The sequence below is a fragment of the Mus musculus genome, chromosome 9 (genome assembly GCF_000001635.26).
Source record: "Mus musculus strain C57BL/6J chromosome 9, GRCm38.p6 C57BL/6J".
Classification (NCBI taxonomy): domain Eukaryota; kingdom Metazoa; phylum Chordata; class Mammalia; order Rodentia; family Muridae; genus Mus; species Mus musculus.
Window position 1 is genome coordinate 69,482,562 of NC_000075.6, and position 27,563 is coordinate 69,510,124.

Sequence of the window (27,563 nt, forward strand, 5' to 3'; positions counted from 1 at the left end):
TTAAAATGGTGGGTGGTTGAGATAGGAACTAAGAAAGACAGATATCGAGTCGGAACCCCGTGGCCTCCTCTGGTGCTCAGGGATAGATACTACAAGGCTGTCTCTTCTCATTCGTTTTTCAAAAACATAGTAGAATATAGATGTTCTGCTTACAACATCTTGGAATCTGGTGATGTGAAAAAGAAAAGAAAAGAAGAGAAAAGAGAAGAAAAGAGAAGAAAAGAAAAGAAAAGAAAAGAAAAGAAGAAAAGAAAAGAAGCAGCTTTATGTAGTGTTTGAGGAGCAGAGCACAGGCTGCTCAGGAGGGGCGACCCTGACGGAGCCATCTGTTTGCTCTTTACTTGACGGAGGCCAGCCTCGAGGGAGGCTGAGGTGAGGGAGGCTGCTGATGTCTGGGTGTCTTGCTTCCCAGGGCCTGGGGACTGACGAGGACTCCCTCATTGAGATCATCTGCTCACGAACCAACCAGGAGCTGCAAGAGATCAACAGAGTGTACAAGGAAAGTGAGTAGCCTGCTTCTGAGACCCACCCTCTTAGCCCAGAGCGTTTGTGCATCCCCGTGCGCACTCTTGCATGCGTGCTCCCGTGCATGCTTGCGTTCATGAGTATGAAGAGAAGGGTCAACCTCAGGTGGTGTTCTCGGGAGCCATCCACCTGCATTTTGACAATGTTCTCGCTAAGCCTGGAGCATACCAATTAGTCGAGGCTGGCTGGCTAGTGAGTCCTGGGATGCCCTTGCTTCTGCCTCCACAGCACTGGGGTTTCAAGCACACACTTAGCACATTAGGCACAGTCGTGGAGGTCAGAGGACAACCCTCAAGGCTGCGGATTCTATCCTTCTACTGTGAGGGGGTCCGGTGCCTGGAACTCAGGTCATCAGATGCGGCTGTAAGCACTTTTATCTACTGAGCCATCTTAGCAGCTTGAGAAACAATATTTTAGTCAGAGACAAGTTCGCTGATTAAAGAGAACCCGGGGACCCCTGGGTTTGACTTAGGCTTGTTTGTCCCTTAGACTGACAGTCACCCTAGATTTGATCTCCTGTGAGTAGACCCCCTTCTAGAAACTCCATCCTCAGTTGGGGACTCAGGCTATTTCTACACTAAACAACAATGCCTGCGTTTTGAAACTTGGTGGGTGACAGACCCGTTGTAGTGGGTGCTTGGGTGCTTGGGTGTGCCTGCGGGGGGCATCAAGCCAGATGTGTTGTCTCCTCAGTGTACAAGACTGATCTGGAGAAGGACATCATCTCTGACACATCTGGAGACTTCCGAAAGCTGATGGTCGCCCTTGCAAAGGTTGGTCTCCCTCCCTCCCTCCCTCCCCTTGCCTCCTTCCACAGCAGGCTCAGCTCCTTCTATACTGGGGAGGGAATTAACTAAATCCTTGTGCCTGCTCAGAAATTCCGCTGCACTCCCGTCTCTGCAGAACTGTCATATTTGTTAATAGGATTTCTTATCCTGCAGAACCCTGTGGACAACTGGACGCGGGGCCAGGGGAGGGGTGGGCAGCTCCCAAGCTCTGGCCTGGATTTCTGTGCTAACCTGCACCGAGTGACTAAAGGAAGGTCACTTTGCCTCTATTTGTGGCCACAGCGGACGCATTAAAGTGACCTCACTCCTTTCACCTTTCGCTTGTGTGCGCGCACATGCAAACCTTGCCTCACTAGTCCTTTGGCATATGTGTGGGTCTTTGAGGCACTTTGCTAACATTACCACATTAATGTGGATGTAAGGAATGTCTCCCGTGAATCTCTAGTTCCGGCCGGCATGCACCTAAACACCAGTCTCTCAAGGGAAGGGAATTCTCTCAGGGAGCCCTGTGGCAAGTGACTGAGGAGTGTGTTGCAGCCTGGCCCACTTGCATCTCCATGACAGTGACAACTCTGTGACTCTCCTGTCTTCATTTGCTCCCCATCCAGGCACTGCAGACTCTGGGTCTTTTTTAGAATCTACTTGTATCTTGCTTCTTTGACCAAAACCCATAGCTTCTATACCCTTTCAGAAAGCTCCACCACCTTCACCCTGGGCCTGGGAACCCCCATCTTCATCACTGTGTTTCTTTCCTTCTTCTCTGTGATGACCTTGGGTGTTGTACCACTCACCTGTAGACCTGTTCCCCTTCTGCCTGTGAATGCAGAGTGCCCCTGGCCACCACCAAACTGCCAGTCCCTGAGGGTTCAGCTCAGGCCCCGTCCTAGCACTTCTGGGCTCAGCCTACTGTTTACTACAATAGCTCTTCCCTTCATTTGCATACTGCATCATCACGGCACTCTCAGTTGCCATGAGTCTCACCATTATACACAGCTTGACGGATGAGACTTAAATGGGCTCAGCTTCTCTGGGACATGGGTCAGGGAATTCAGTAAGATGCTCACTCAGGCTAGCGTACCCAGGGTTGGCTAACAATGGTGAGACAGAGCTTACCCACTTCCTTCCCTGACCATCTCTTTCTTCGTTGGCCTTGTCTAGATTAACATGTGAAATGCTGTATTCATTTGGGAATGAGGTTATGGCTCACCCGGGGTGGAGAGGAAACTGATGGTCCTTGTTTTTTTGTTTTTTGTTTTCCCTGCCTCCAGTTTTAGAATGCACCAAGAGCTAGGTCTGATGGTCCTTCTTGTTTTTCCCCTACAGGGCAGACGAGCAGAGGATGGCTCAGTTATTGACTACGAGCTGATTGACCAGGATGCCCGGGTATGTGCCAAGCTTCATGGCGTGTGTATTTGGAGGGGTTGTATCTCACACAACTATTTCTTTATGTACAATGAATAACCTCAAACTAACATTTGTTATCTCTCAGATCCTCTGGGTCAGGGATGGAGACTGGGTTGATCAGATAATTCTGGCTCAAGGTCTCTCATATGGTTGTAGACAAGACAAGTTGGTTAGGACTGTAATTACTGAGAGCATGGCCAGGTCAAAGGGTTCTTTCCCACGTGGCTCATGTGTGACTTACTGTTGGCAAGAGATGTTAGCACTCCTCCACGTAGGCCTCCACGGGCTGCTTGAATGTCCCTGATGACATTGCCGCTGCCCTCCCTAGAGCGAGTGATCCAAGAGGGATCCAGAAGCCCTCATGCTCTTATGACTCCGTCTCAGGTGTCACACATTCTTGTCATATTCTGATCATTAGAAGTGTGTCCATGAATCCAGCCCACAGCCGTGGGAGGGGTAAAACTAAGTGATGTCCCTTCTAAGGGAGGAATGGGCCTTTTAAAGCCTCAGCCCATCTGAGAATATGAGGTTTGTTTCCAGGAACCGTAGTTGTAATGCCAGGGTCAGTTACCAGCTCTGTACCCACTTCCCGTTGGCTCATTCAGGCTCTGATTCCACAGACGTGCTAGGTCCTGACACTAAGCTGGTAGGGAAGCCGGAGCAGATGAGGTAGGCACACCAGGCTAGGAAGGCTCCCTGCTCCACTCAGTGGGGACAGGGGCCCGTGGCTTCCTCATAAAGCTAATTTAGACAGCTGCAAACTAGGTATGCCTCACCCAGAGGGGTCAGCTGTTTGGTTATCTTTTAGCAAGCAAGTCATAATAGCTGCAGACAAAATCATGCACCTCCACTTTAATATAGTCTGGGGAGTACTCAAGTATAAGAGAAAGGTTTTTAACACGTGCTACAAGTAGGCTTTGTGGTCTAGGGAGATAGCTCAGCGTGGCCCCAGAAGCCAGAACTTGAGCACACCTGTTCTAAGTGGCGCATTGTGGGTTACGCCTGCAGTATGAGCTCGTGTGCTCACTTGTCTCTTGGAATGGGCTTTTTAAGTAACATTTGCTAGGGGTGGGTGTGGTTAACTTCTGGTTGGCTGCATCTCTGCTAGGGGTGTGTGGTTAACTTCTCCTGGTTGGCTGCATCTCTGCTAGGGGTGTGTGGTTAACTTCTGGTTGGCTGCATCTCCCACAGGAGCTCTATGATGCCGGGGTGAAGAGGAAAGGAACCGACGTCCCCAAGTGGATCAGCATCATGACTGAGCGCAGTGTGTGCCACCTCCAGAAAGGTGGGTGCCGTGCCAGCGAGGCCTCGGGGCCTGGAGGCTCTCAGGTGGCGAAGGCTGCACCGAGGAGCAGATAGATCTCCAGAACAACACCTGTTCTCCACGCAGATCTTTCAGTTTCCTTTATCAAATCACTTGGCCTCCTATCTCACTGTGAACCCTCTGTCCCCAAATATGTTCAATATTTGATATGTTAGTTGTTTCACTGTGTGTGTGTATGTGTGTGTGTTCACATGGATGTATTTGTATTTGATTGTGCATATGGGAGCCAGAGGTAAACCTTAGGTGTCACACCTTTGGAACCGTTCACCCTGGGGTGGTTTTTGTTTGTCTGGTTTGTCTTTTAGACTCATTGCCCTTGAATTAAAAAAGTAGGCTAGGCAACCTGGACAGAAGAGAGCTGCTATCCACCCGCCTCAGCCTTCACAGCGCTGGGATTGCAAGCACACCAAGCACACCATCGTGTTTCGCTTTTTTGTTTTGTTTTGATTTTGATTTTCAAATCATGGGTTTTGGGTTTGGGGGCTAAACACAGGGCCTTCTGGTTGGTTGTAAGACAAGCATGTTGCCAACCGAGCCGTCTCCCTGGGCTTCCCCTGTTCCCCTTCTTACTAGAGGATCCTTTGTTCTTGCCACGATTGTTGAAGTACAGGACATAACCACCCGGCTCTTACTGTTTCACATGACATCCACATAGATGGATTCCAGTGAGAGAGCATAGAGATGGTCACATTCTGTGGCCTAGGCAGAGCCATTAGGGACAGGAGCTAGACCTGGGTCCTCTGGCAAGACAGGTACAAATCAGCTCTGGTCCACCAAGGTGACCTCCAGCCCCTAGATGACCGCCTACCCCTAGGATGCATCAGGAATCACCTTTAGTTGTTGGTTGTTTTATTTTTGTTGCTGCTGTTGTTTAATCAAAGTGTCTAATTACATAGATCATGCATGCAGCTTTGACTAGCACTTCTGATATCATTTGTTGCTTTTCTTAGTGTTCGAAAGGTACAAGAGCTACAGCCCTTATGACATGCTGGAGAGCATCAAGAAAGAGGTCAAAGGGGACCTGGAGAACGCCTTCCTGAACCTGGGTGAGCAAGTATGGCCCTTCCTCCCTGGCAGGGAGGACAGAAACAGGAGGAAGGAATGGCTGTGTGCTTGCTTCAAGGGGACTTGAGAGGTGTGGTGGCTTTTCTGCATGTCTTGGAGAGTTTTAGGATTGACTGTAGATTTAAAGATATGAAATGGGCTTAAATTGCCAGGAAGGGCTAAGTTGGGTGGAGAAGGGAGGGCTATACTGGGCAAGCTTACATAGACACCCGGTCGTCAGTGACCTCTGCACCTCGTGGTTGAAGGTACCGCAGTGGGTAGAGCCTGCTAGTTCACAAGATTCTGAGTTCCCCTTAGCCTTCTACAGCCTTTGTCCATGGACGGGCCCATTCTGGTCAGTGTCTTAGGGCCAGGCGGGCAGCCCTGACCTCTGTCTCCTTCCCACAGTCCAGTGCATCCAGAACAAGCCCCTGTACTTCGCTGACCGGCTGTACGACTCCATGAAGGTAAGGACTGCTGGCCCAGAGGCTCCATTTCCACTAAGCTCCACCTCTGTTTTGGCTCAAACTGAATCTCTGTGACTAGTGTTTAGGGCAGTGGTTCTCAGTCTTCCAGTTGCAGCAACCCTTTAATACAGTTCCTCATGTTGTGGTGGCCCCTAACCATAGGTTATTTGGTTGCTACTTCAGAACTGGACTTTTGCTATAGTTATGAATTGCAATGTAAATATCTGAAACGCAGGATACCTGGTATGCAACCCCTAAGGGGTTGAGACCCACAGGTTGGTAAGCACTAGTTTAGAGGATGGGTTCCCACTAGCTAGCTGAGATTGTATTTGGCAGGTGAGAAAGCACCATTCCATCTTCTCTCAGTTGTTTAAATACATGCGATGCAGCTCCAGAATAAGGTGTCACTGGAGGGAAAGGGTAAGGTGACAACGGTGTCTGATTTCTGCTGGGGCTTTCAGCTATGGTGTCCCATTAGTCCCAGGATAAAAGCAAACAGGATGTGAGTGACCATCAGCAGGCACTACACAACAGCTTTTCAGTTCCCTCCCTTAAGTCCTGGCAGGAAACCCTGCAGGGCGTCCATTTTTATCTTCTTGATAAAGAAGGCAGGCAGAGCGCCTGGAGCCAAGGCCAGCTTTGCAGATGCACAGCTGGGTGATCTTCCTGCATGAGCTGCCCCGGACGAGCCTTGTTCTGGTTCTCGTCCTGCCAGGACTGGTCTGCTTTCCAGGACCCTGATTTCTTCTCTGGAGCACCCCCCCTCCGCCCCCCGTGTCCATGCTGACCCTCTGCCTGCTCTCCTTGGGCTCCCTGTTACAGATAGTTTCCTTAGTGCAGGCTATTTCATGCATTCACAAAGAGCCATAAGAACAGCGTGCCGACCCATCCTCTCTGCACCCCTAAGTGTCCACCAGCCCTTTGCTGCATATGCAAACTTGCAGGCTGGCGGTCAGAAGCAGAGCTGACTGGAGAGGCGGCTCAGCAGTTAAGAGCACACACTGCTCCTGCAGAGGCCCCCTTGGCTTCTCAGCATCTAGTTTGAATCATTCATAGGCTCCTGAAACTTCAGCTACAGGAGATCTGATGCCCTCTTCTGGCCTCCGTGTGCACCTACATGTACACCTATGGGCTCCCCCAGACACATACTTAGAAATTTTTAAATAAATCTTGAAACATTCAGATGTGCTTGGAAATCTAAGGTGCTCATCTTCATTAAGGAAACAGTCTCAGCACTGCATTTTTAAGTCTTGTAAGATCACGACCCACATGAGTGCAGGCATTAAACAAGCTGGCTGCTGTTGTCGAAATCCTGGTTTGGCTCCCAGTTCCAGGCTGGACAGCAAGCAACCATCTGGAATGCCAGCTTTAGGGGATCTGACACTCTTTTCTGGACTCCAGAGGGCTTCCCTAGACACACACACACACACACACACACACACACACACACACACGAGCCAGAAAAAACTGTGGTGGGTGCTTTTTTTAATGATAACCTTGTCAAGGAACTTAACTCTGATCATCACTTTGACTTTCAGGGCAAGGGGACTCGAGACAAGGTCCTGATTAGAATCATGGTCTCTCGCAGTGAAGTGGACATGCTGAAAATCAGATCTGAATTCAAGAGGAAATATGGCAAGTCCCTGTACTACTACATCCAGGTAAAGCCTGTGGCATGGACCTGGCTCTGCCAGGCATGGTGTGTGTGTGTATAACTATGTGGGTGTGTATATGTGTGTGTACATGTGTGTGTGCATGCATGTGCATCTGCATTGCATGTGTGCATGCATGTGTGTATGACTATGTGGGTGTGTATATGTGTATGTGCATGTGTGTGTGTGTGTGTGTGTGTGTGTGTGCATGTGTGTGTGTGTGTGTGTGCAGGTGGCTGTAGAGAACAATGGCAGAGTGGTGACCTTCCTGTTTTCTCATTTCGTAGAGAATAGACTCTGGGCACCAAGAATCAGGGATTTATATTGAAAGTAGCCTATATGATTTTCGTAGGCTCATAGGTTCAAAGCAGGTTTATACATTTCCCACAAGTGTCACTCTACAGTGGTCATAGGTGTTTATAGTGACGATCCTGCATGACCTGGTGACAATCAGAGGGACTCTGAAGGCCAAAGGCGTTTTGTATTCTATAATGCTCCTGCTTCCTGAAGATCCTCAGAGAGGCCTGACAATTTGTCTCTTGCCAACCCACCTCTTCTGTGAACTTAGTGTCTGCATTTTGGAATGCTGGAGCCTTCCTGGTGTTAACACTGTGCTCAGCTGCCAGGAGTGTTACTCTGGGGATGGAGCCTAGGCCTTGCATATGCTAAGTAAGCCCTCTACCACTGAGCTAGCAACCACAGCTTTTTAAACTTTTTTGGGTGGTGGTAGTATGTGTATTGTCTGGGTGTGGGTGTGCATGTGTGTGTGCAGGCCAGCGGTCAACCTCTGGAGTCATTCCTCAGGAACTGTCCACCTTGTTTGCTGAGACAGGATTTCTGACTGAGAGTCGGGACTCAGTGACTGAATGAGGCTGGCTGGGTGGTGAACCCCAGAGATCCTCCTGTCTCTGCTTCTCAGTGCGGGTGACATTGCACATCACCAGCCCTGGCTTCTTAAAGTGGGGAATTGAACTCAGGTCCCCATGCTTGTGTGGAAAGCGTTTTGCAGATTAAACTTTCTCCCAACCCCTCCTTCTTCTCTTTGAGAAGGGTTCTCACTAAGATGTCTGAGCTGGCCTTGAACTTGTGATTCTCCTGCCTCATCCTCCTAGTTAGCTAAGCTTATAGGTGTGCATTACCAGGCTTGGCTGCAATCCCCTTTCTAAAAGATCCTGACATTTCTATATCTATCTTGGTCTATGGTCACCAAGGACAATTGTGTGTGTGTGTGTGTGTGTGTGTGTGTGTGTGTGTGTGTTTTGGGGGGTCAGTGCAGCCATGCTTCTTAGGGCACACGATTAAAGCCAGGGACAGCTAAGCTGTTAGAAATTATTTCTCCACGTCACTAGTTATTTTCATGCATCCTTAAAGTCCACAAAACTTCAAAGGGAGGCAGCCAAGGTTCTACCCTGTCCTGTGCAGAAGGGCGCAGGTGCAGGAGAAACTCGGGCCTGCTGCAGAAGGCCCTGCAGGACCTGCAGTGTGGGAGACATTCTCCGCCCTCCCTCGCAGTCCTGACAGGGTGACGTACCATTTCCCACTGCGCTTCAGAGGGCCAGGGCTTTGGTCCACTGTGCAGGCCTGCAAGTCCCCAGGGCACACCAAGGCTATGGCGGGTTGCTGTACAATCTATTTTTTTTTTCTTCTGACACTACTTTTCTTTCTTTCTGGCCACTGCAGCAAGACACCAAGGGTGACTACCAGAAGGCACTGCTGTACCTGTGTGGTGGGGATGACTGAAGGGCTCAGCACAGTGGATCACCCAGAAGTGGCTCTACCTGTGCCCCAACCTGGCGTTCTAGAGACTTCGCTCTCCACTAATGGACCCCTGAGCTCCTCCCTGTGAGGATGATGACAGGGCTGCCGACCCTTTCCCCATCTTAGCTGCCCTTGCCTGGCTTTCTCCTCATTCTCTCCTTTATGCCAAAGAAGTGAACATTCCAGGGAGTGGGGCGTAGCGTCTGTGACATGAGACACTTCCTCTTATGTACTGTGTCGTGAATAAACCGTTTTTACTTTAGAAACAAGAATGCCGTTGCCTTTGCTTTCAAGCCACTGTTCAGAAAGCAGACATACTTGGGATTTGATTGTTCGCCCAGGGAGGTTGCCCCTAGAGGATGAAAGTTCTAGAACTTATCTCTTCCCTCTGGTAGCCACTATACAGATGCACTTTTTTAAAAGGATGAGTGAATTTAAAATTATATACAGTTCAAATTTTACCCCTTAGGCAAGGGCTACAGCTCTTATCTGTGTGTGTACTTCTCCTTGGGGACAGCAAATGTTTTATTCACCCAGATGAACGCTGACAACACACCAGAGAAATGATTCCACCGCAGTCTAACTTGGTGAACAAATGGGCTTACAGAGAGTTACTTAAGAGAAGAGAACCTCGGTTGAGGGTTACTTGAAGAGGCCTGGGAAACTTCACCACTGAATAAAATGTCCCTGTCCCTCCCAGGAAGTATATGTCTTATGTATCCTCAAGTCGGGTTAGGGTGGGCAATAAACTTCTTCCCGCACTCATGACGTAACCCACTAATGGTGAGTATACCCTGGGGGAGGGGTCTCACAAGCCCCTTCTTGCTTCATGTTGTGTGACTGAGTGGGTATCACAGCTACTGAGATTTCAAGTGGGCAAAGGTCCTGCCATGTTTGGAAGATAGTGTCCTATAACACATGAGTACAGGGCCGTAGCACCACACAAAAGAAAAAAAAAAATTCATCGCTTCAGTCACTCTATTTTTTTTTTTTTTTTTTTTGGTTTTTCGAGACAGGGTTTCTCTGTGTAGCCCTGGCTGTCCTGGAACTCACTCTGTAGACCAGGCTGGCCTCAAACTCAGAAATCCGCCTGCCTCTGCCTCCTGAGTGCTAGAATTAAAGGCGTGCACCACCACGCTCGGCCACTCTATATTTCTTAAGCTCAGTCCCCACTTCTGGTGGGAAAAGAATACCTGGACTCTAATGGAAGTTTCTTTTGGATGATCCACATGCTATACATGAGAGGGCCAGGGCAAGGTCCCTCTTCTGCGGGCAAGGTAGATGAAAGCGAGTATCTGGGGTGGCCACAAACTGGGGAGAAGTCTAAGGTAGGATGAGATATTTTGGGTTTTCTTTGTCAGGGTGGGTTTACAGGTTTGGTTTTTGCTACCTTTGAGAGATTTATTTTTATTTTTAATGCCGTATGTGCGCCTGTGTGTATGTATGATGTGCACATGAGTGTAGGTACCTGAAGTGACCACAAGAGGGCATCAGATCACCTGGGCTGGAGTTAAAGGCAGTTGTGAGGGATGGTTCACACTTACGTACTAGAAACTGAACTCAGAACCTCAGCAAAAGCAGTACGTGCTCTTAACCTCGGAGCCATCTCTCCAGTCTCTTGTATGTATGTATGTATGTATGTATGTATGTATGTATGTATGTATGTATGTATGAATGTATGTATGTATTTTATAGAGTCTCAAGTAGTTCAGGAAGCCTCATGTGACCTCACACTCACTATGTAGCTGAGGGTGACTTTCTGCCTCCAATTCCCAAGTGCTGGAATTATAGGCATGTGTCACCATGACTGGAAATTGAACCCAGGGCTTCATATATGCTAGTGGGCACTCTACTACTGAACTAAGTCCCCAGCCTGGATTCTGTAGTCAGTGTTGCAAATGTCTCTGGTAGTCATTAGACTTATAAAATAAATTGCATCTAATCCCAACCTCGAGAGCCTGCCTGCCAGTGAGTCAGGCTACAGCAAGCATGCTCAGATAGCCGGGCTAGGCCAACCACAGTGGATTGGGAACACAGGAAGGAAGGACACTTCTTTATGGAGAGGTCTGAGGTAGGTGAGAGCAAGGAGGAAACATATCTGTGTAAAGTCTGTGGTGAGTCTTTACATCTGGGAGGAGGCCCGCCATCGAGATCCCAGTGGCTCATCCATTGATGGACATGCTAGTCATACAATTGGTAAAAGATTCAACTGCAGCCTACTAAGTGGTTCATTTCTTCTGCCCCTTGAGAAAGTCAATGACTCAAGAGACCAGGTGAGTGGCACTATTAGGAAGTGTGGCCTTGTTGGAATGTGTGTGTCACTGTGGGTATGGGCCTCACTCTAGCTGCCTGGAAGCCAGTATTCTGCTAGCCACCTTTGTATGAAGATGTAGAACTCTCAGCTCCTCCCACACCATGCCTGCCTGGATGCTGCCATGTTCCTGCCTTGATGATACTGGGCTGAACCTCTGAACCTGTAAGCCAGCCCCAATTAAATGTTGTCCTTTATAAGACTTGCCTTGGTCATGGTGTCTGTTCATAGCAATAAAACCCTAAGATAGCCAGGGTCCTCTAGATTCTAGAGAGCAGTTCTCAACCTGTGGGTTGAGATCTGTGTGTGTGTGTGTGTGTGTGTGTGTGATCAAAAGACCCTTTTACAGGAGTTGCAGTTCAGATATCTGCATATTAGATATTTACATTATGATTCATAAGTGTCAAAATTACTATGAATAGAAACAAAATAATTTTATGTTTGGGAGTCAACCACAACATAAAGAACTATATTTAAGGGTCACAGCATTAGAAAGGTTGAGAACCACTGGTCTAGAAGGACAGAACTGATAGAATGAATTTATATAAAAAACAAAATGTAAAGATTTATTAAAACAGCTTACAGAATAGGGTCAAAATAATCCAACAATGGTTGTCTCACACCTGAAAGATCCAAAACTTGGTGGTTGTTCAATCTCCATGACTGGATGTTTCAGCAGCCCCAGTATGGCACTAAAGGCCTGGAGGGTTTCTGGAAAGCTGCTGGGCATTAGTTGGAAGTCTGGAAAACTTAGGGATTACCATCACCATCACCACCACAGCAGCATTATCACCATCACCATCACCGTCACTGTCACCAGAAGCAGCAGTAGCAGCAGTAGTAGTAGTAGTAGTAGCAGCAGCAGCAGCATTATCACCATCACCATCACCACCAGCATCAGCAGCAGCATCACCAGCAGCATTGGGGTAAACTGACTCTACAAGGGCCAAACAGCAAAAAGCTGATAACCTTCCTTCTCCCATATCCTTTTTGGTCTGGGCTGCTACCAGAAGGTGCTGCCCACATCTGGACCTTCTCACATCCATTAAAACAATCAAGAGAATCCTCTACCGATCCCAACATGTCAACCTGATATAGATGACTTCTAAATTGATACTCTTGCTCAGCTGAGTCTAAGTTGGGCAAGTTGACTTTTAAAACCATCAAACTCCCATACTGGGAATCAAACCCAGAGCTTCATGCATGCTAAGCAAACACTCTACCACTGACCCACTGAGCTACCTACCTACCAGGTTCTCTTCCTAAGTCCTTAGTGCTATGTCTTTGAGTCCCTGTCATGGCATTGAGCTTTCACTCATGGAAGGCTGTAGGTGTCTACAGCCCAAAGTTCAAGAGAAGACAAACAGGTGCAAAGACAGACGTCAAAAACATCTTCCTCGTGTTCCCATCACCTTCTGCAGGCCTTAGTAAGAGTCCCCGGGAAGTAAGCTAGGTACTTGTCATAACCAGCCCTGCTCTCTACACAAGGTTAGTGGGTGGCAAGTGATGTTTTGTTTAGCTGTATGGCCTTCAACACTGATGGAGTTCTAAAATTTATTTTTAAGCTTTATACATGTATATAGTTTATGTTGAACACATTCTTTCTCATGCTTCCTCCAGGCCACCTGCCCCCTACTGATCGATCCCCTTTACCCCCCTAGAAAGTGTTACATCTACTTTAGTCTAACACACACACACACACACACACACACACACACACACACACACACACACAAATTTTTTTGTGTGTGAATGTATAAAATCTAGGAGTCACAAATGAGAGAAAACCATTAATGCTTGAATAAAAAAATATGACATTTGTCTTTTCTGCAACTGGTTTGGTTTACTTAATATGATCATCTCTGCTTGTGTTCATTTTCCTGCAAATACATGGCTCTTTTTTTTTTTCTTTTTATGACTCAAAAAAAAAAAGTCACCGTGTCCACAAACCACATTCCCTTCTCTGTCCCCCTCTTGCTGGACACCTAGGTTATTTTCGTACTCTCCCCACTGGGATTAGCGCTGATGTGTAAGCGTCTCTGGACGACACTGGCTTGAAGTCTTTGGGGTGAATCCCCAAGAGTGGTGTAGCTGGGGTATTGTTAATATTTATGGGGAGCCTCCTTATTGTCTTTCATGATGACTCCGGGCTAGTTTACAATCCCACCAGCCCAGATAAGTGATTTTTGAGTGATTCGAGAACAAATAAAGTGCATTTATTTAGACTTGGCCTTGGCAACGCAATTGTAATACAATGAGGATTCAGTGTGACCCTGATCCTCCGTCTGGCCGGTCAGTGGCCTTCCCTAGGGCCCCTGGTCTTTGGCAGGTCCTTGCATGAATGGACTGTGTAAAGATAAGCATGCGTGTTTCTATATCATCACCTGTGTTCATACATGTGAATACCCTGGGTGTAGGCTGCTGGCCCCAGGTCCTGTTGACAGCAGCTTATATCAGTACCTTCCCCAAGCTGAATTGTGGTCCCCTCCCAAACCCCTCACTACACTTTTCTATCAGGAGACTTTTCTATCTGCCAAAGGTTGTGCTCAAATAGTCTTCAGGTGTTAACCAGGCACAGAATGTGTGCCTGAGATGAGCCCGGGACAGATGTGGGGAGTCTGGAAATACAGAAATTCAAATGCAGTTAAAGCAAAGATAGCAGCAGCAGTGTTGAACAAGCTGAGTGTGACTGACTGCCTTGCTATGATGACCCTTGGGCAAACTTGAGATGGAAATTCAGATGGAGTGTGGCTCCTGGGTCATGCAGGGCCCATAATGCATCAGAATGCTACTAAGGTGCCTTACCAATAACGGGCTGTTTAATCAAATAATCTCCCAGCACATTAGAATCAGTGCTCCGAATCCCCAAATCCACTTATCCGTGTGCTTGGGGGCAGAGTTCAAGGAACTGCATAAGAAGTGGGACCTCTCTCTTTAACCCCGAATTATCGTGCTGAACTGCAAGTTCAAAGAGCTGGGCAGAGGCTGCCAGGGCAGTGTTTCTGCCCAAGTTTGAAGCTTGCTTTACTCTCTCCAGAAAATGAGCCTCAGGGTTCAGGGTGGAGGAGGGCGAGGCAGCAAGATGAAGGGGAAATCAGACTCAGAGAGACGGGAAGAGCCCAGCCTCTTATCTGTTGGCCCTGATCCTCCCACAGGTGTGAGGAAAAACCCCAAAAGGCAAGCTGATGAGGAAGGACTCTTGAAAACGGGTCAGGACCTGCTTGCTGCCTTCTTTTGTGAGTTGTGGTTGTCCAGTGTGTTTCAGAATCCCAAGGCCATTGGAATTCCATCTCAATGTCTTCCAGATTCCTGCCCATTCTCCTCAATGTGTCCAAAGCTTCTCTTGAAGCTAAGGCCGTGGTCTGGGAGACTGGCACACTCTCAAACAATTTTGTTTTGCAAAGAGACAGAAAGAGATGTCAGACAGGTTTTAGTATTTTGTCACCTGATCACAACCAAAAGTCTAACTTTATTCTTTGAGGCATAAAGGGCCGCGGATGTGGCAGGTAACCATGAAAGGTGTCACACTCTGACCATGCACAGGAGGTTTTCCCCCTGACCTGTATGTGAGTTAGGATGGTCATGTGGCACAACGTAACATGCTTTGCACATTGAAACCATTTACATGTATCCACTTCACCCATGTGCTTGTATAAAACTTGAGTGTCCAGACATGGTGGGTCTATACTGTGTTTCCCAGGGCATGTATGAAATGGAATTGTCTGTTAGGGTTTGTTGTTGTTGTTTGTTTGTTTGTTTGTTTTGTTTTGGAAGTAGGCTTTCATATTAAGAAGCAAGAAACCAAGGCAAGGGATGGGCATCAGCTGGTAGGTGATTGCTGGAGCATGCATGAAGCCCCGGGCTTGATTCCTAGTAATTCCGACATTGGGCATGGTTGTGCATCTATTATGCCAGCACTTAGGAGGTAGGAACAGGGGAATTGGAAGTCCAAGATTATCCCCAGCTTCATGGAGATGAAGGCAAGCCTGGGCTAAAAATTAAATAAAATAATAAGATAAATAAAAAGAGGGAAATCTTAATTGGAAGCTGAAGGGAAGACCCCAAAGGTCCCATATCCCCTTGGCTTGATTACTGGACAGTGGAGAAATGATGATGTGTAAGAATCTTCCTCAGAAGATGACGTTTCCAGCATGCAAATTATTAGTAGCCAGAGCTAAAGCAGGGGAAACCAGGCTTACAAAGTAGCTAGTTACATTTAGCAAGAAAAATGATTTGAGGACAAAAATCCTTTAGATCAATCTTGAGCCTTCCAAGGACGCCAGCGTCTAGACTTCTCCTCAGGGCTTGATAAGTGGCTTGTTTCTTTGCCTCCTTTTTCTATCGATGATTGAGATGAAAACTCTGGTGCCAGGGAGAAACAGGGAGGGGTGGGGAGGGACACACTGAAGGGGAAGAGAGAGAAAGGGGAAGAGGAAAGGGAGAAATTGAAACATCTCCTAGCAATGAGGCAGAACACGCTGCAGCCACCAAGTCCTAACTGTTCATTCTATTTATTGAGAAAAGCCTGAGGCCTGATTTCTTTCACTCCCGTACGTTTGAGTAAGCAAAGTTTATAGAGATGACTTATCTCATTGCGTTAGAAGGGTGACTTGCTATCTCAGCATCTATAAGCAATCTGAACCGATGTTGCTGGGTGAAGAAAGGCTTTTGTAAATATATGTGAAAGATGCCATCTCGTTGGGTGTTAAGTTGGAGGTACCCAGGAAAAAAATATTACATTTGTGCATTCAATTAGCTTTCTGTGGAAAGACTGAAGCATCCTTTGTGTCAGCAGGTTTCCTGTGTGTGAGAGAAGCCCACTCGTCCCCTCTAATGCCCTCTTTTGCATTCGTGCCAGTCCACGCCATGCGTTCCTAATCAGAATGTGTAGCTCAGTTCTTCACACTAGAGTGAGAGGTGTGAGTAAGCCAGCAGCCACTCTGTATGGGTATCCTGACGGTGGTGCACATGGGTGTGGAGAGCCTTCTGCTGCATTCAGTTCTGAGCAAAACTGGGGGGCATCATCAGGAGTGGATGTGAGGCCTCTCAACCTACTTCCTGGATGCTCTCCTTCTGGGGTCATCAGGATGCTGTGTAAGCATATATAGATATAGGTATTTATGTATATATGTATATGATGTATATGTGTATATACACATCTCCAGGATAGCCTGCACTATACTGAGACTCTGTCTCAAAAACCAATAAGAAGAGAAGGAGCTGGGATTATGTCCCTGAGGTAGATCACTTGCCAAAGGTTTATAAGGACCTAGGTTTGATCCCTGGTTCTAAAACAAAGAACAAATACCAACACCACTACTATCTGCTTTTGGTTTGGTTTGTGTTGGATGCTCTATTCTAGTTTCATTGGTGTTGCAGTGATAAAATACCCAGATGAAAAGCAAGTAAGGGATAAAAGGGTTTTATTCAACCATACAACTCCAGGTTATAGGCCAACGTGGTTAGGAAATCAAGACAGGAACTTCAAAATGATAATCATGTCATGCTGAGTTGAGAGCAGAGAGCAATGGATGTACACATGCCTACTCACTTGGTCATTCGTTCTCTGCTTGCTTTCTCTACTTTTACACTGTTCTGAAACCATCTACCTAGGGGATGATGCTTCCCAGAGTGGGCTGGGTCTTCCCACACTGATTAGTGAAATTAGTGAAATTCCATAACAGACATACCCACAGACCCTTGCATATAATGTCTTACTGAGACTCTCTTCCCCAGATGATTTTAGGTTGTATCAGTTGATGATTAAAATTAACCATCACATAGCTGAACACCTTTCCCAGAGGCAAATTTACATGGTTGGCCTTATTTTGAAACTCTAGTGAAAGCACAGTCTTTAATTAATGGGATATGAAGAAATAGAGGAAGGTCAGGGTACAAGAGGGCTTTCTTGGCCTCCTAAAACCACAATGAAGTAATTTGCTTTGTATAGCCGTGTATCACTCAATGGCTGAACTGTTGAATTTAGTTACTTCAGTCACTGCTGTGACAAATATAGAAGTTAAAAGAACAGGGGATTGTGGGATGGCACACTGGCAGGAGTGTGGGGCAGCTGGCAACAGAGAGACACAGAGAGGAAGAGACAGAAAGAGAGACAGCAAATGTGAATGCTGGTGCTCAGCTCGATTTTTCCTAGTCAGTAGAATGTTCCAGCCTAGGGAATGGTGCCACCCAAATTTTAGAGTGCCACCTACTTCAATGAACTTAATCTAGAGTATTCATGGCAGATATGCCCAAAGGCATGTTTGCATAGCAATTTCTTTTTTTCTTTCTTTTTTATTAGATATTTTCTTTATTTACATTGCAAATGTTATCCCCTTTCCTAGTTTCCCCTCTGAAAATCCTCTATCCGCTCCCCCTCCACCCCCTGCTCGCCAACCCACCCACTCCCACTTCTTGGTCCTGGCATTCCCCTATACTAGGGCATAGAATCTTCACAGGACCAAGGGCCTCTCCTCCCATTGATGACCTACTAGGCCATCATCTGCTACATATACAGCTAGAGCTATGAGTCCCACCATGTGTTTTCTTTGGTTGGTGGTTTAGTCCCAGGGAGGTCTGAGATACTGGTTAGTTCATATTGATGTTCCTCCTATGGGGCTGCAAACCCCTTCAGCTCCTTGGGTCCTTTCTCTAGCTCCTTCATTAGGGACCCTGTGCTCCATCCAGTGGATGGCTGTGAGCATCCACTTCTGTATTTGTCAGGCACTGGCAGAGCCTCTCAGGAGACAGCTATATCAGGCTCCTGTCAGCAAGCACTCGTAGGCATCCACAATGGAGTACTACGCAGCTATTAAAAACAATGAATTTATGAAATTCTTAGACAAATGGATGCATAGCAATTCCAAATGAAATCAAGCAAACAACAAAAATCACTGGGCTTGGGCGATGGGTCAGTGGTTAAAAGTGGTTAAAAGTGGTTAAAAGTGGGGTTGCATTCCCAGCATCACATGGTTCTCTAGGTCCAGGGGCGTTCGCAGCCTCTTTTGGACTCCTTGGGTACCAAGCATGCACATGGTGCACAAGCATACATGAAGGTAAAACACTCACACACAAAATAATAACATAATTCTAAAAGTTTCTAAAAGATTGATCATTATGGGTGTTAGAGGAACTTCCTCGCTAGGTAAGATTTGGCGCTACATTTCCCACAAAGGGTGCAAATCAAGACAGTTTACAGTGGCACTGGATAGTGCATAAGCTTATGAAGCAGTACTCTTTAATCTTATAGGTGACTGCTGGATACAGCCGAAAAGCCATTTTAGGATGTGTGGCTGTGTTTAGGACGATCACCAGCTCTCCCTCAACAGGCCCCTTTCCACTGCTTCCATGTAGCCAAACCATGGCTCTCTGACACCGAGAATTTAGCCACAAAGAAACAAATCTGGCTGTGGGGGTGGCTGTTACTGTAAATAGTAGGAACTTCCCTGGCCCCTTGCCTATTACAGCTGAAGCCTATTTACTTTCAAGTAGCTGTCTAAACACTAACTATATGCTCCAGAGGGAGGCAGACCCACAGTCCCAAGCACTCAGGAGGCTGAGGCAAGTTGGGCTCTTCAGCCAAAGAGTTGAAGGCCAGCCTGCGCAGTATAGGAAGACCCTGTCTCAAAAAAAAACAAAACAAAATTAATCATAAAATTCAAGAAGCAGGGGCTGGAGAGATGGCTCTGAGGTTAGGAGCACTGGCTACTCTGGCAGAGGACCCAATTTTGGTTCCTAGAACCCACATGTCAACCTCCAACTCCTGCTGCAGGAGATCCAACACCTCCTATGGCCTTCACATGGCACACAGACATGCATACAAGCAAAACACTCATGCACATAAAATCAAATTGAAATGATTTTAAACGTTTTAAGATGTAGCAAGGAGCTGGGGAAGGAGCAGATAAATGTTTAGGACGGTACCACCAGGGGGTTCAAAGTTTACTGTGGATCCTTGAGCTTGGGCAGTCATCTTGGCTGGAATCTGAAATGTCTTTCACAAGCACACTTGAGACCCGGGTCTCAGGTTGTGGTGGCATTTTGAAGGCCGCGGGGCTTATAGGAGGTGGGGTTTGGCACATACAGCAACAGACACACAGACACACAGACACACATACACTAACACATATATACCCAGAGGAGGGGAGAGACAGAGAACAAGCCAGCACAGAATACACACACTTTCAAATACTCGTCACAACATACAAATATATATGCAAAGTCACATAACAGAAAACACACACACACATAAACGCACGCACGCACATCACATATACATTTTCACACACTAATATAAACATATTCACATAAGAAAACACACCTCACATTGCACTTATACAAACTCACACACTAGCACACACACATACAAACCCACACCAGAAGGCACATGCTCACACATGCAAGATATACATGCTTATGCACACACATATACACATGCAAACACACACTCATGCAACATGCACACACACTCACAAGCACACATGCAAATATACATGCTTACACACATATACACACATACAAACATACACTCAAACACTCATATAACATGCACGCACACTCTCTCACACACTTACATACATGCACAAAACATGAATACACACATAAATACACTCACACACACACATTCACACACACGTAATCTCTTGATTATACCTAATTGAAACTCCATCAGAGCATCACACGTTCTTTACCAGAACTTCAGGGTGCAAGGCAGGCACAGGTATCCACTTTGGGGGGAGGAGCGGATTATTATAACTGTAACGTCAGGACACTAAGCACAGAGGCACATGAAACCATCTCTATAGTTCACAATTCCATTTGTTCTGAGGCTGGGAACATCACTTCTTGGAGGAGTTTATAATGAGGCAGAGCGCCACCTTGTGGAGAAGTGCAGAATGGCCACAGCCCTGGATTTGCTGGAGACTTGAGAGCTTCTGATTTTTGGAATTAAAAAAATCTACAGCAAAGCCTGTGGACTCTTCTTTAGTGACTAAAAGTTATTCCTAATAACTATGGAGGTCAGTCTCCGAGGTGTGCTGTGGTCCTAAGGGCAAACTTCCTATTCTCGGGTCTTTACATTCTGTAATTCTTAACAGTTTTTGTTGAGCCTAGCCTTTAACGGCTGAGCCATCTCTCCAGCCCCACACTCTGTAATTTATAAGAATTGTGGCTGGCATGAATAGGCATGGGATAAGAGTTCCAGAAATTTTCAGAGAGGGCGCCCTATTTCCAGTGTTGCATGGAGGGTTTTCTAAAGCTGCCTTTCTTATCTTAAAAAAATCCGGTTATGATTATAAAGAACGAGACAGTCTGCGAAGCATTTGTCGTGCAAGCTTGAGGATCCGAGTTCATCCTTCAGAATCCACATCAATGAAAATAAAAGTGTGGGCGTGGTGTCGCACATTTGTAATCTCAGTGCTGGCGAGACGGAGATGGGCAGAGACAGGTAGATCTCTGGGGCTTGTGGGTCTGCCAGCTAATGTGACCAGTGAGCTTCCAGTCAAGGAGAGACAGTGTCTCAAAAAGCAAGGGGACAGGGCCCTCTGAGGAATGCCACTGAAGGCCACCCTCAGCATCCCATGTAGATGCAGGAACCCACATGTGCAAACTCACGTTCATGTGCATGCGAGAACACACACACAGAGACATAGAGACAAAGAGACAGAGAGAGAGAGACAGAGAGAGAGAGAGAGAGAGAGAGAGACAGAGAGAGAGAGAGACACAGAGAGAGAGAGAGAGACAGAGAGACAAGTAAGTAACAAAGACCCAGCAGCGAGCAGAAGTTTTAGTGGAAGCGAAAGGCAGCAGAGTCCCACTGTGAGCTGCACTCATTGTGGAAACAGGATGCTCTTCCGGCTCCAGCTTTAGTTCCAGGTTGGCGGCTCTTTATCCTGACCATGGATAAGCTTCTACCCACCCGTGGGCTTTGTTTTGCTGTTTGTATTTCTTCTTTTCTCATTGATATAGATTCTCATCCATTTTCTCAATTTTCCAGTTTAGTCCCCAAAGGGCTTGGGTTACGGGCATGCCTCATGTGATGAACTGTATTTTTTAATAAAAAAATTAAATTACATTTGTGGGTGTGTACTTGTGTTCACACATGCCACAGTGAGTGTGTGTGTGTGTGTGGTGGGATGGAGGGGGGCGACAACAGAGGACAACCTACAGGAGTCAGATCTTTGGCCACGTGGATGTCAGTGAGTTAACTGAGGTCGTCGGCCCTCAACTGTTTAGTTTTGTTTTTAAACCTGTAAAACATCTAGTTTGAACACTATAGCTTCAAGCTTTTTCAAGATCTACAATATCCTGTGTCTAGGAGGAGTCCTCGGTTAGAAGGGTAGCTCAGAGGGTGGACTGTCTACTTGGCAGACACCAAACCTGGGTTCATCACCTAGCACCACATATACCCGGCATAGACCAGGCCTGTAATCCCAGCACTCAGGAGATGGGGGCAGAAAGATCAGAAGTTCAAGGCCATCCTTGGCTACTTACTGAGTTTGGGGATAATTTAAGCTACTTTGAGACTCTACCTCAAGAAAATAGTCTTCATTCATCAATTCCTTTTTAATATTATTATTGAGCTTTTAATTTCTTATATGAATAAGAAACTCTGTTACACTTTAAATGCCGAAATTAGTAATTTAAACTGTATAAAATTAAAGATATGTAATAAGTGCATGCTCATTTTCTCATCTCAAAGAGAAAGTTCTATGAATGATAACCACAGTGATTTCAAATTGTATTTATTTCTTTAAAAGCATTTTTTAAAAATTTATATCATGTGCATTGGTGTTTTGCCTGCATGTACATCTGTGTGAGAGTGCGAGTTACAGACAGTTTTGAGCCACCATGTGGGTGCCAGGAATTGAACCCAGGTCCTCTGGAAGAGCAGTTGGTGCTCTTAACCATTGAGCTATCTCTCCAGCCCTCAAAATATATTAATTTCTCAGCCCAGGTTTCCTGGTAAAATGCAACAATCTTCCCCAAATAACTTTATTTTTAGTGAACATTGAAGCATAAAAATGCTTTCAGAAGACTTTACTTAGAATATTATGTTTTACATAGTTAACATTACATTTTACATAGTTAACATTACATTTTACATAGTTAACATTATGTTTAACACTGTATTTTACATAGTTAGCATAACTAACTCCTTTAATGTCTTTTCTTTTGCTGAAATTCTCATGTCCAAGTATAAGAGGGAGGGTCTCAAAGAAAAACCACATTTCACCCAAGGACAGCAACCACTAAGGACTTAACCAACGGAAACATGTCTTTACAGCATGCTGGGGGGCCTCAGGCAGTGATGGGGACCGTGTTCAGCCTTCACACCGCCGCTGCCACCGCTGCCGCCGCCGCCGTTTTCATCGTCGTTGTCGTCTAGGCTCTATCTGAATCCCACCACTGGCATCTGACAGAGGTGTTGAGTCAGGGCATAAGCGGCGTTTCCCTTGTGACTTCCTGATGGGCACTTGGGGTTGGGTGCAAACTGTCTCTTTTCAAAGCACTTTCTGCTCTGTGGAAATTCTGTATGTACATTTTAAGCGTTCACATACATTTAAAAACTCTCACTTATTTCTTTACTTCAGTGAAATACACTTTTCAGTGCTTTTGGAGTTAGGAGGTGCCCAATGGCTTGGTCGTTACGGGGGTAACCAACTGCTTTCTGATTGGATTTGAGGCTCTCTTCAAAGGAGATCCATGCCTGTCACTGTAAACCTGCTCAAGAAAAGCCTGTGGCTGGGGATGTCAGAAGTCTAAGTGGAGAACATATTTACTGTTTGAAAAATAGATGCGATGTCAAAGTCTCCTCTAAATATTTATGTCTATACCCATAGATCAATGCTGTTCCGAAAATGAATGAATAAATAAATAATCATTAAAAAAAATGTTTTTTAGGACAGAAGTTGCATTGGTGAAGCCTGGTCACAAGAGGGCGCTCCAACAAAGCGTCTCAACTCATAATCGCCATCAAACACTGGTTTCTACAATTTTTTTCTGGTTGTATAACGAACAAACCTTATGTCACAAATATTGTTACAAATAAAAACCATATGTTTTTAAAAAAGGTTAGGAGGTTTGTCAGTGAGCCTTGCATGCAAGCCAAACTACTTTGATGAGCCGAAAGAACTTTGTAATTCCTCCACCAGTTTCAAAAAGGAGCAAACAATTTGCACACCTTTCTTGCTTTAACCGCAAAACAAAACCACACAAACTCGAAGCACATTAAGAGAAATTCCGTCTTCAAAGAAGACATGAAGTGTCTTTTTAAAAATACTAAGAACTATGATAAAAATATTTTAAAAACAAAACAAAACCTTGCTATCTAATCTGGATAGGACCATGGTAGAAAATACTGTCATAGCTTTTAGAGACATGGATAATTGAAAAAGAAAATACCACAAGCTATCTGCTGGTATCTGGAGCAAAGACCCACACCTCCAGATTGTATATCCTGATGGTTCTTGTGAGCATAATTGTGGAGAATAAACACTCTTTACCTCTAAACAGTTTTTACTGATAGTAAAGTAATTAGAATAATTTATGTGCCCTGGTGCTATTCAGACCACAGCTTTGCTTAAAGGAGGTTAAGTCAGTTATTGACCAGTATCAAGAGGGTATCCCCTCCCACCTTCTCCGGTGACATGTTTATGCCCAGCTGGCACTTCTAAATATTTAATAGAGAGGAAGAGATTCCGTTTAATTAGGCAGAGTGGATTGTTTAGTGCAGGTTACTCTTGTATCGGGTATAATGAAGAACGGAAAACACCCATTGAGCCACCTTTGAAGTCCCAGCTCCTTTAGGGGCCATTGTGAACTCAGCTTAATGGTGACTGTGTAGCTTCCATCCAGGGACTTGGTAATTCAGAGAGCTAAATCTAGGTGAAGTGACTGCATACAGCACCCACCCGTCCATGTTCAAAGACTCCCTTTTTCCTCCCCAATCAAAGCTCTTCCATCTTATGTTTGATTGGAGTATTGAGGTGGGGTTACAGAAAACTCACTGCTTTTATCATAGTCTTTCCCATTTTTCTTTCAATTTTATCTTCATGTATTCTACTTGTGTGTGTGTGTGTGCATGTGAGAGAGGGAAGAGAGAGAGAGAGAGAGAGAGAGAGAGAGAGAGAGAGAGAGAGAGAGAGAATATCAGGTAATGGACGCGTGTTACTGTCACAGTGTTTCATGTTCATAATCCCTTCTGAAAATGAGAAATTAATTTTTTTCTTTAACTCCGACCTCGGGTAAAAATACCAAATATTTGTGTGCCTCGGATGTACAGCAAAAAGGCCACCTAAATTAATGAGGTTTCTCGAACGGGTGCTCAGAAATGAATTACACAGCTTAAGGAGTCGGGGAGATTGCTCGTGATTCTTGAGGCAATCTGCACGGTGCTGCGGAATGAGAGACGGGGCTTTGTATTATCGCCGTAGGATTAGTTCTTAGTTCCTGAAAGCAGGTCTATTTATGGGTATCTAAGATGGAGTTAAACTCGGCAAAGGTTATTATGTGGTTTTTCTGAACCCGCTCTGCTGAAGGTCTATTTTCTGTCACCTTTTAAAGTTTCCCTTGGAGCCGGCCTTGCAATCTGCATCTGGAGTGAGTCCAGGAAGCTTGGATAACAATCTAATCCCTGTGGAGGCTCTCTGAGCAGAGGGAGGAGGAAGGACGTGGTTGCTTCCACGCTGGTCCAGATGAGGTATCCATCTTGATGTGATCTAAGCAGACAGACTGCAGCGAGGCTCCTTACAGGCCTTCCCTACCCTCCTCAGAGTCTGCGGCAACTCAGTAACACAAACTGCAGCAGACATCGGAATTAAGCCACCCCTAATAGGAGGATACACTAAAATGTTTGTGGAGAGAACGAGTGTTTGTTCTTCTGCAGGGAGAGAGGAGGGTTGCGTATAAATGCGTAGAGAAGGCAGGGAAAGGAATCCTTGCATTTTGCTTGGCTTGCGGGACACATTCGGGACTCTGGAACATTCTAAGGGTTGCAAATTCATTTTCTCTTCAACTGGGTGCTTCCCTAATTTATTTTTATGAGGTAACTTGGCACCTCTCCTGTGGAGCTAGCGTAACGTAGTTGAAATCTGAAGATCAAACAGGACCTAATAAGATGGGATTTGTTCTCTTATTGATCAGCAAGCTTTGTCCTGATAGTGGGGAATTGGGTTAGCTGCTCCTCAGAGAAACGAGACTTATATGAGGTTCCTCGAAACTGTAGACAAAGAATGGCGAACAGCTCAAAACATAGGGGGCACAGGGACATGCAGGATGGAAGGGGTTTGCAGAATATTCAAAATGAACGTTGGGAGTGGAAGGCAAGGTTGGGATGGTTCAGCCCGGTAAAGGTGCTTGCTTCCAAGGCTGATGACTTGAGCTCTGTCCTCCGGACCCACACAGTGGACAAGAGAGTGGACTCCCACAAGTCATAAGTTGTCCCCTCCAAACACAAACCCCGTGGTACACAGGCACAGCCCTCTCATTAAAAAAAAAAAAAAAAAAAAAAAAAAAGAGGGAAGACACGTGATGGTTTATTGTGGTTTGTTTTTCTTTAGGTACTGGCAAGTTTGATGGGAGTTGATTGCAACTTTGTGGAAGCCTCTGGAAGGAGGGAGAGGCATTCATTACAAGGGAATAGAAAAGAGAATTGATATGATAATTTTTTTTTTAAAGAAATAAAAGCTTGGTGAGTGTTTCAAATATTCTAAAGGAAGCTGAAATGGAAAGAACAAATTTTTGGGGAGGGAACCTAGGAGGCACGGAGTTCCATTTGAGCAGGGGGGACATCCCTTCCTGGTGGAGATGAGATAGGCTTCAAGGCCAGCTACTCTTCATTTTTATTTCACTCCACAGATGGGGAAATGGAGGCCCCGTTGCAACTCCATGGTTTATTATGTAAGACAACGCAAGGAGCGGGTGGGGAATCTCATCTTGATTCTGCAGGGGACCTGCCTGGAGAAGGCTGCCTGGGAAATGGAGGCATATCTGGGGGACTGAGAGGGACCAGTGAGAAGATGATCTAAATCCCTGAGCCATGTCTATGGATCAGCAGCATCTGGGGTTTCTTAGACAGAGCATCTTGGACCAGCACAGAACTGCTGGACTTGGATTGCATTTTGATGCAACCTGTGGGTGAGTTCTATCACAATAGGGAGCAAGGAGCACCAGAGCCCCAAACTCCGGCTAGAATTATGGGAGAGCTATGCCAGTGCCCTAGGTAAAGCAGCTGCTGCAGAAAATGGCCTGCTTAGCTAATGGCGCATTAGTTACTAGTCTCATTGCTGTATAACAAGATACAGGTAACTCAAGGAAGTAAGGGAGGGAGGCATGGAGGGAAGAACAGAGGGAGGGACAGAGGGAGGGACAGAGGGAGGGATAGAGGGAAGGAGGGCTTATTTCTGCTCATAGTGTGAAGGTTTAGTCCATCATGGCCTCAGGAACATGAAGTGGCTGTCATGTTGCATCTGTAGTCAGGAAGCAGAGAGAGGGGCTCTGGTGCTCACTCACTTCTTCCACACAGTCCAGGACCCAGGCCGTGGGATGGTGCTGCCAACAGTTAAAGTGAGTCTTCCCCCTCAGTTAACTCAGTCTGGAAGCTCCCTCACACACTCACCCAGAGATATGTTTCCTATGTGAGCCTAGATCCTGTCAAGTTGGCAATCAACTTATGAATTGGCACAATGGATATGTTAAAAAAATTAAATGCCAAGTGCATGGATTAAAACCTAGCATCATGGAGTGAGGGGGAAGATGAGGGAGAATGATGGCATTTCATGACTCAGGCTCTCTGAAAGGTAACCTGAGAGTAGGTGTCAAGCCTTAGACTGTGGAGATGTCTGGTCTCCTATCTCCACCCCCAGGGAGCCACCCCAAGTAAGTTGTGATCAAAGTTGTGAATAAAAAGACATTGTAATGTTCATGATCACTAACATCACTGAAATGGGGACAGAGATCCAATTGAAGAGGGTGGTTCTTAAAGGGATTATGGTATTGTGGTGGTTTGAATATGCTTGGCCCATAGGGAGTGGCACTATTAAGCAGTATGGCCTTGTTGGAATAGGTGTGGCCTTGTAGGAGGAAGTGTGTCACTGTGTAGGCGGGCTTTGAGGGCTCCTAGTCTCCTTTTGGTTACCTGCAAATCAAGATGTAGATTTCTTAGCTCCTCCAACACCATGTCTGTCTGCATACAACCATGCTTCCTGCCATGATGGTAACAGACTAAACCTCTGACACTGGAAGCCAGCCCAATAAACGCTGTCCTTTATAAGAGTTGCCTTAGTCATGGTG

General features: G+C 46.0%; 1 protein-coding gene across 2 annotated transcripts in view; it reads left to right on the forward strand.

Annotated features, from left to right (window-relative positions):
* The window catches only part of Anxa2 (annexin A2), a 38,110-nt gene extending 28,879 nt beyond the window's left edge, over positions 1-9,231 (forward strand). Inside the window, exons 6-13 of one of the 2 annotated variants that reach the window (NM_007585.3) lie at positions 413-503; positions 1,219-1,298; positions 2,637-2,696; positions 3,909-4,002; positions 4,992-5,087; positions 5,494-5,552; positions 7,091-7,213; positions 8,885-9,224. In NM_007585.3, the coding sequence (NP_031611.1) occupies positions 413-503; positions 1,219-1,298; positions 2,637-2,696; positions 3,909-4,002; positions 4,992-5,087; positions 5,494-5,552; positions 7,091-7,213; positions 8,885-8,944 (663 nt within the window). In that variant the 3' untranslated portion in view covers positions 8,945-9,224. Of the gene's footprint in view, positions 1-412; positions 504-1,218; positions 1,299-2,636; positions 2,697-3,908; positions 4,003-4,991; positions 5,088-5,493; positions 5,553-7,090; positions 7,214-8,884 lie in introns of both variants that reach the window. The other variant, XM_006510796.3, reaches the window with a different exon arrangement.
* Positions 9,232-27,563: the final 18,332 nt, after the last annotated feature.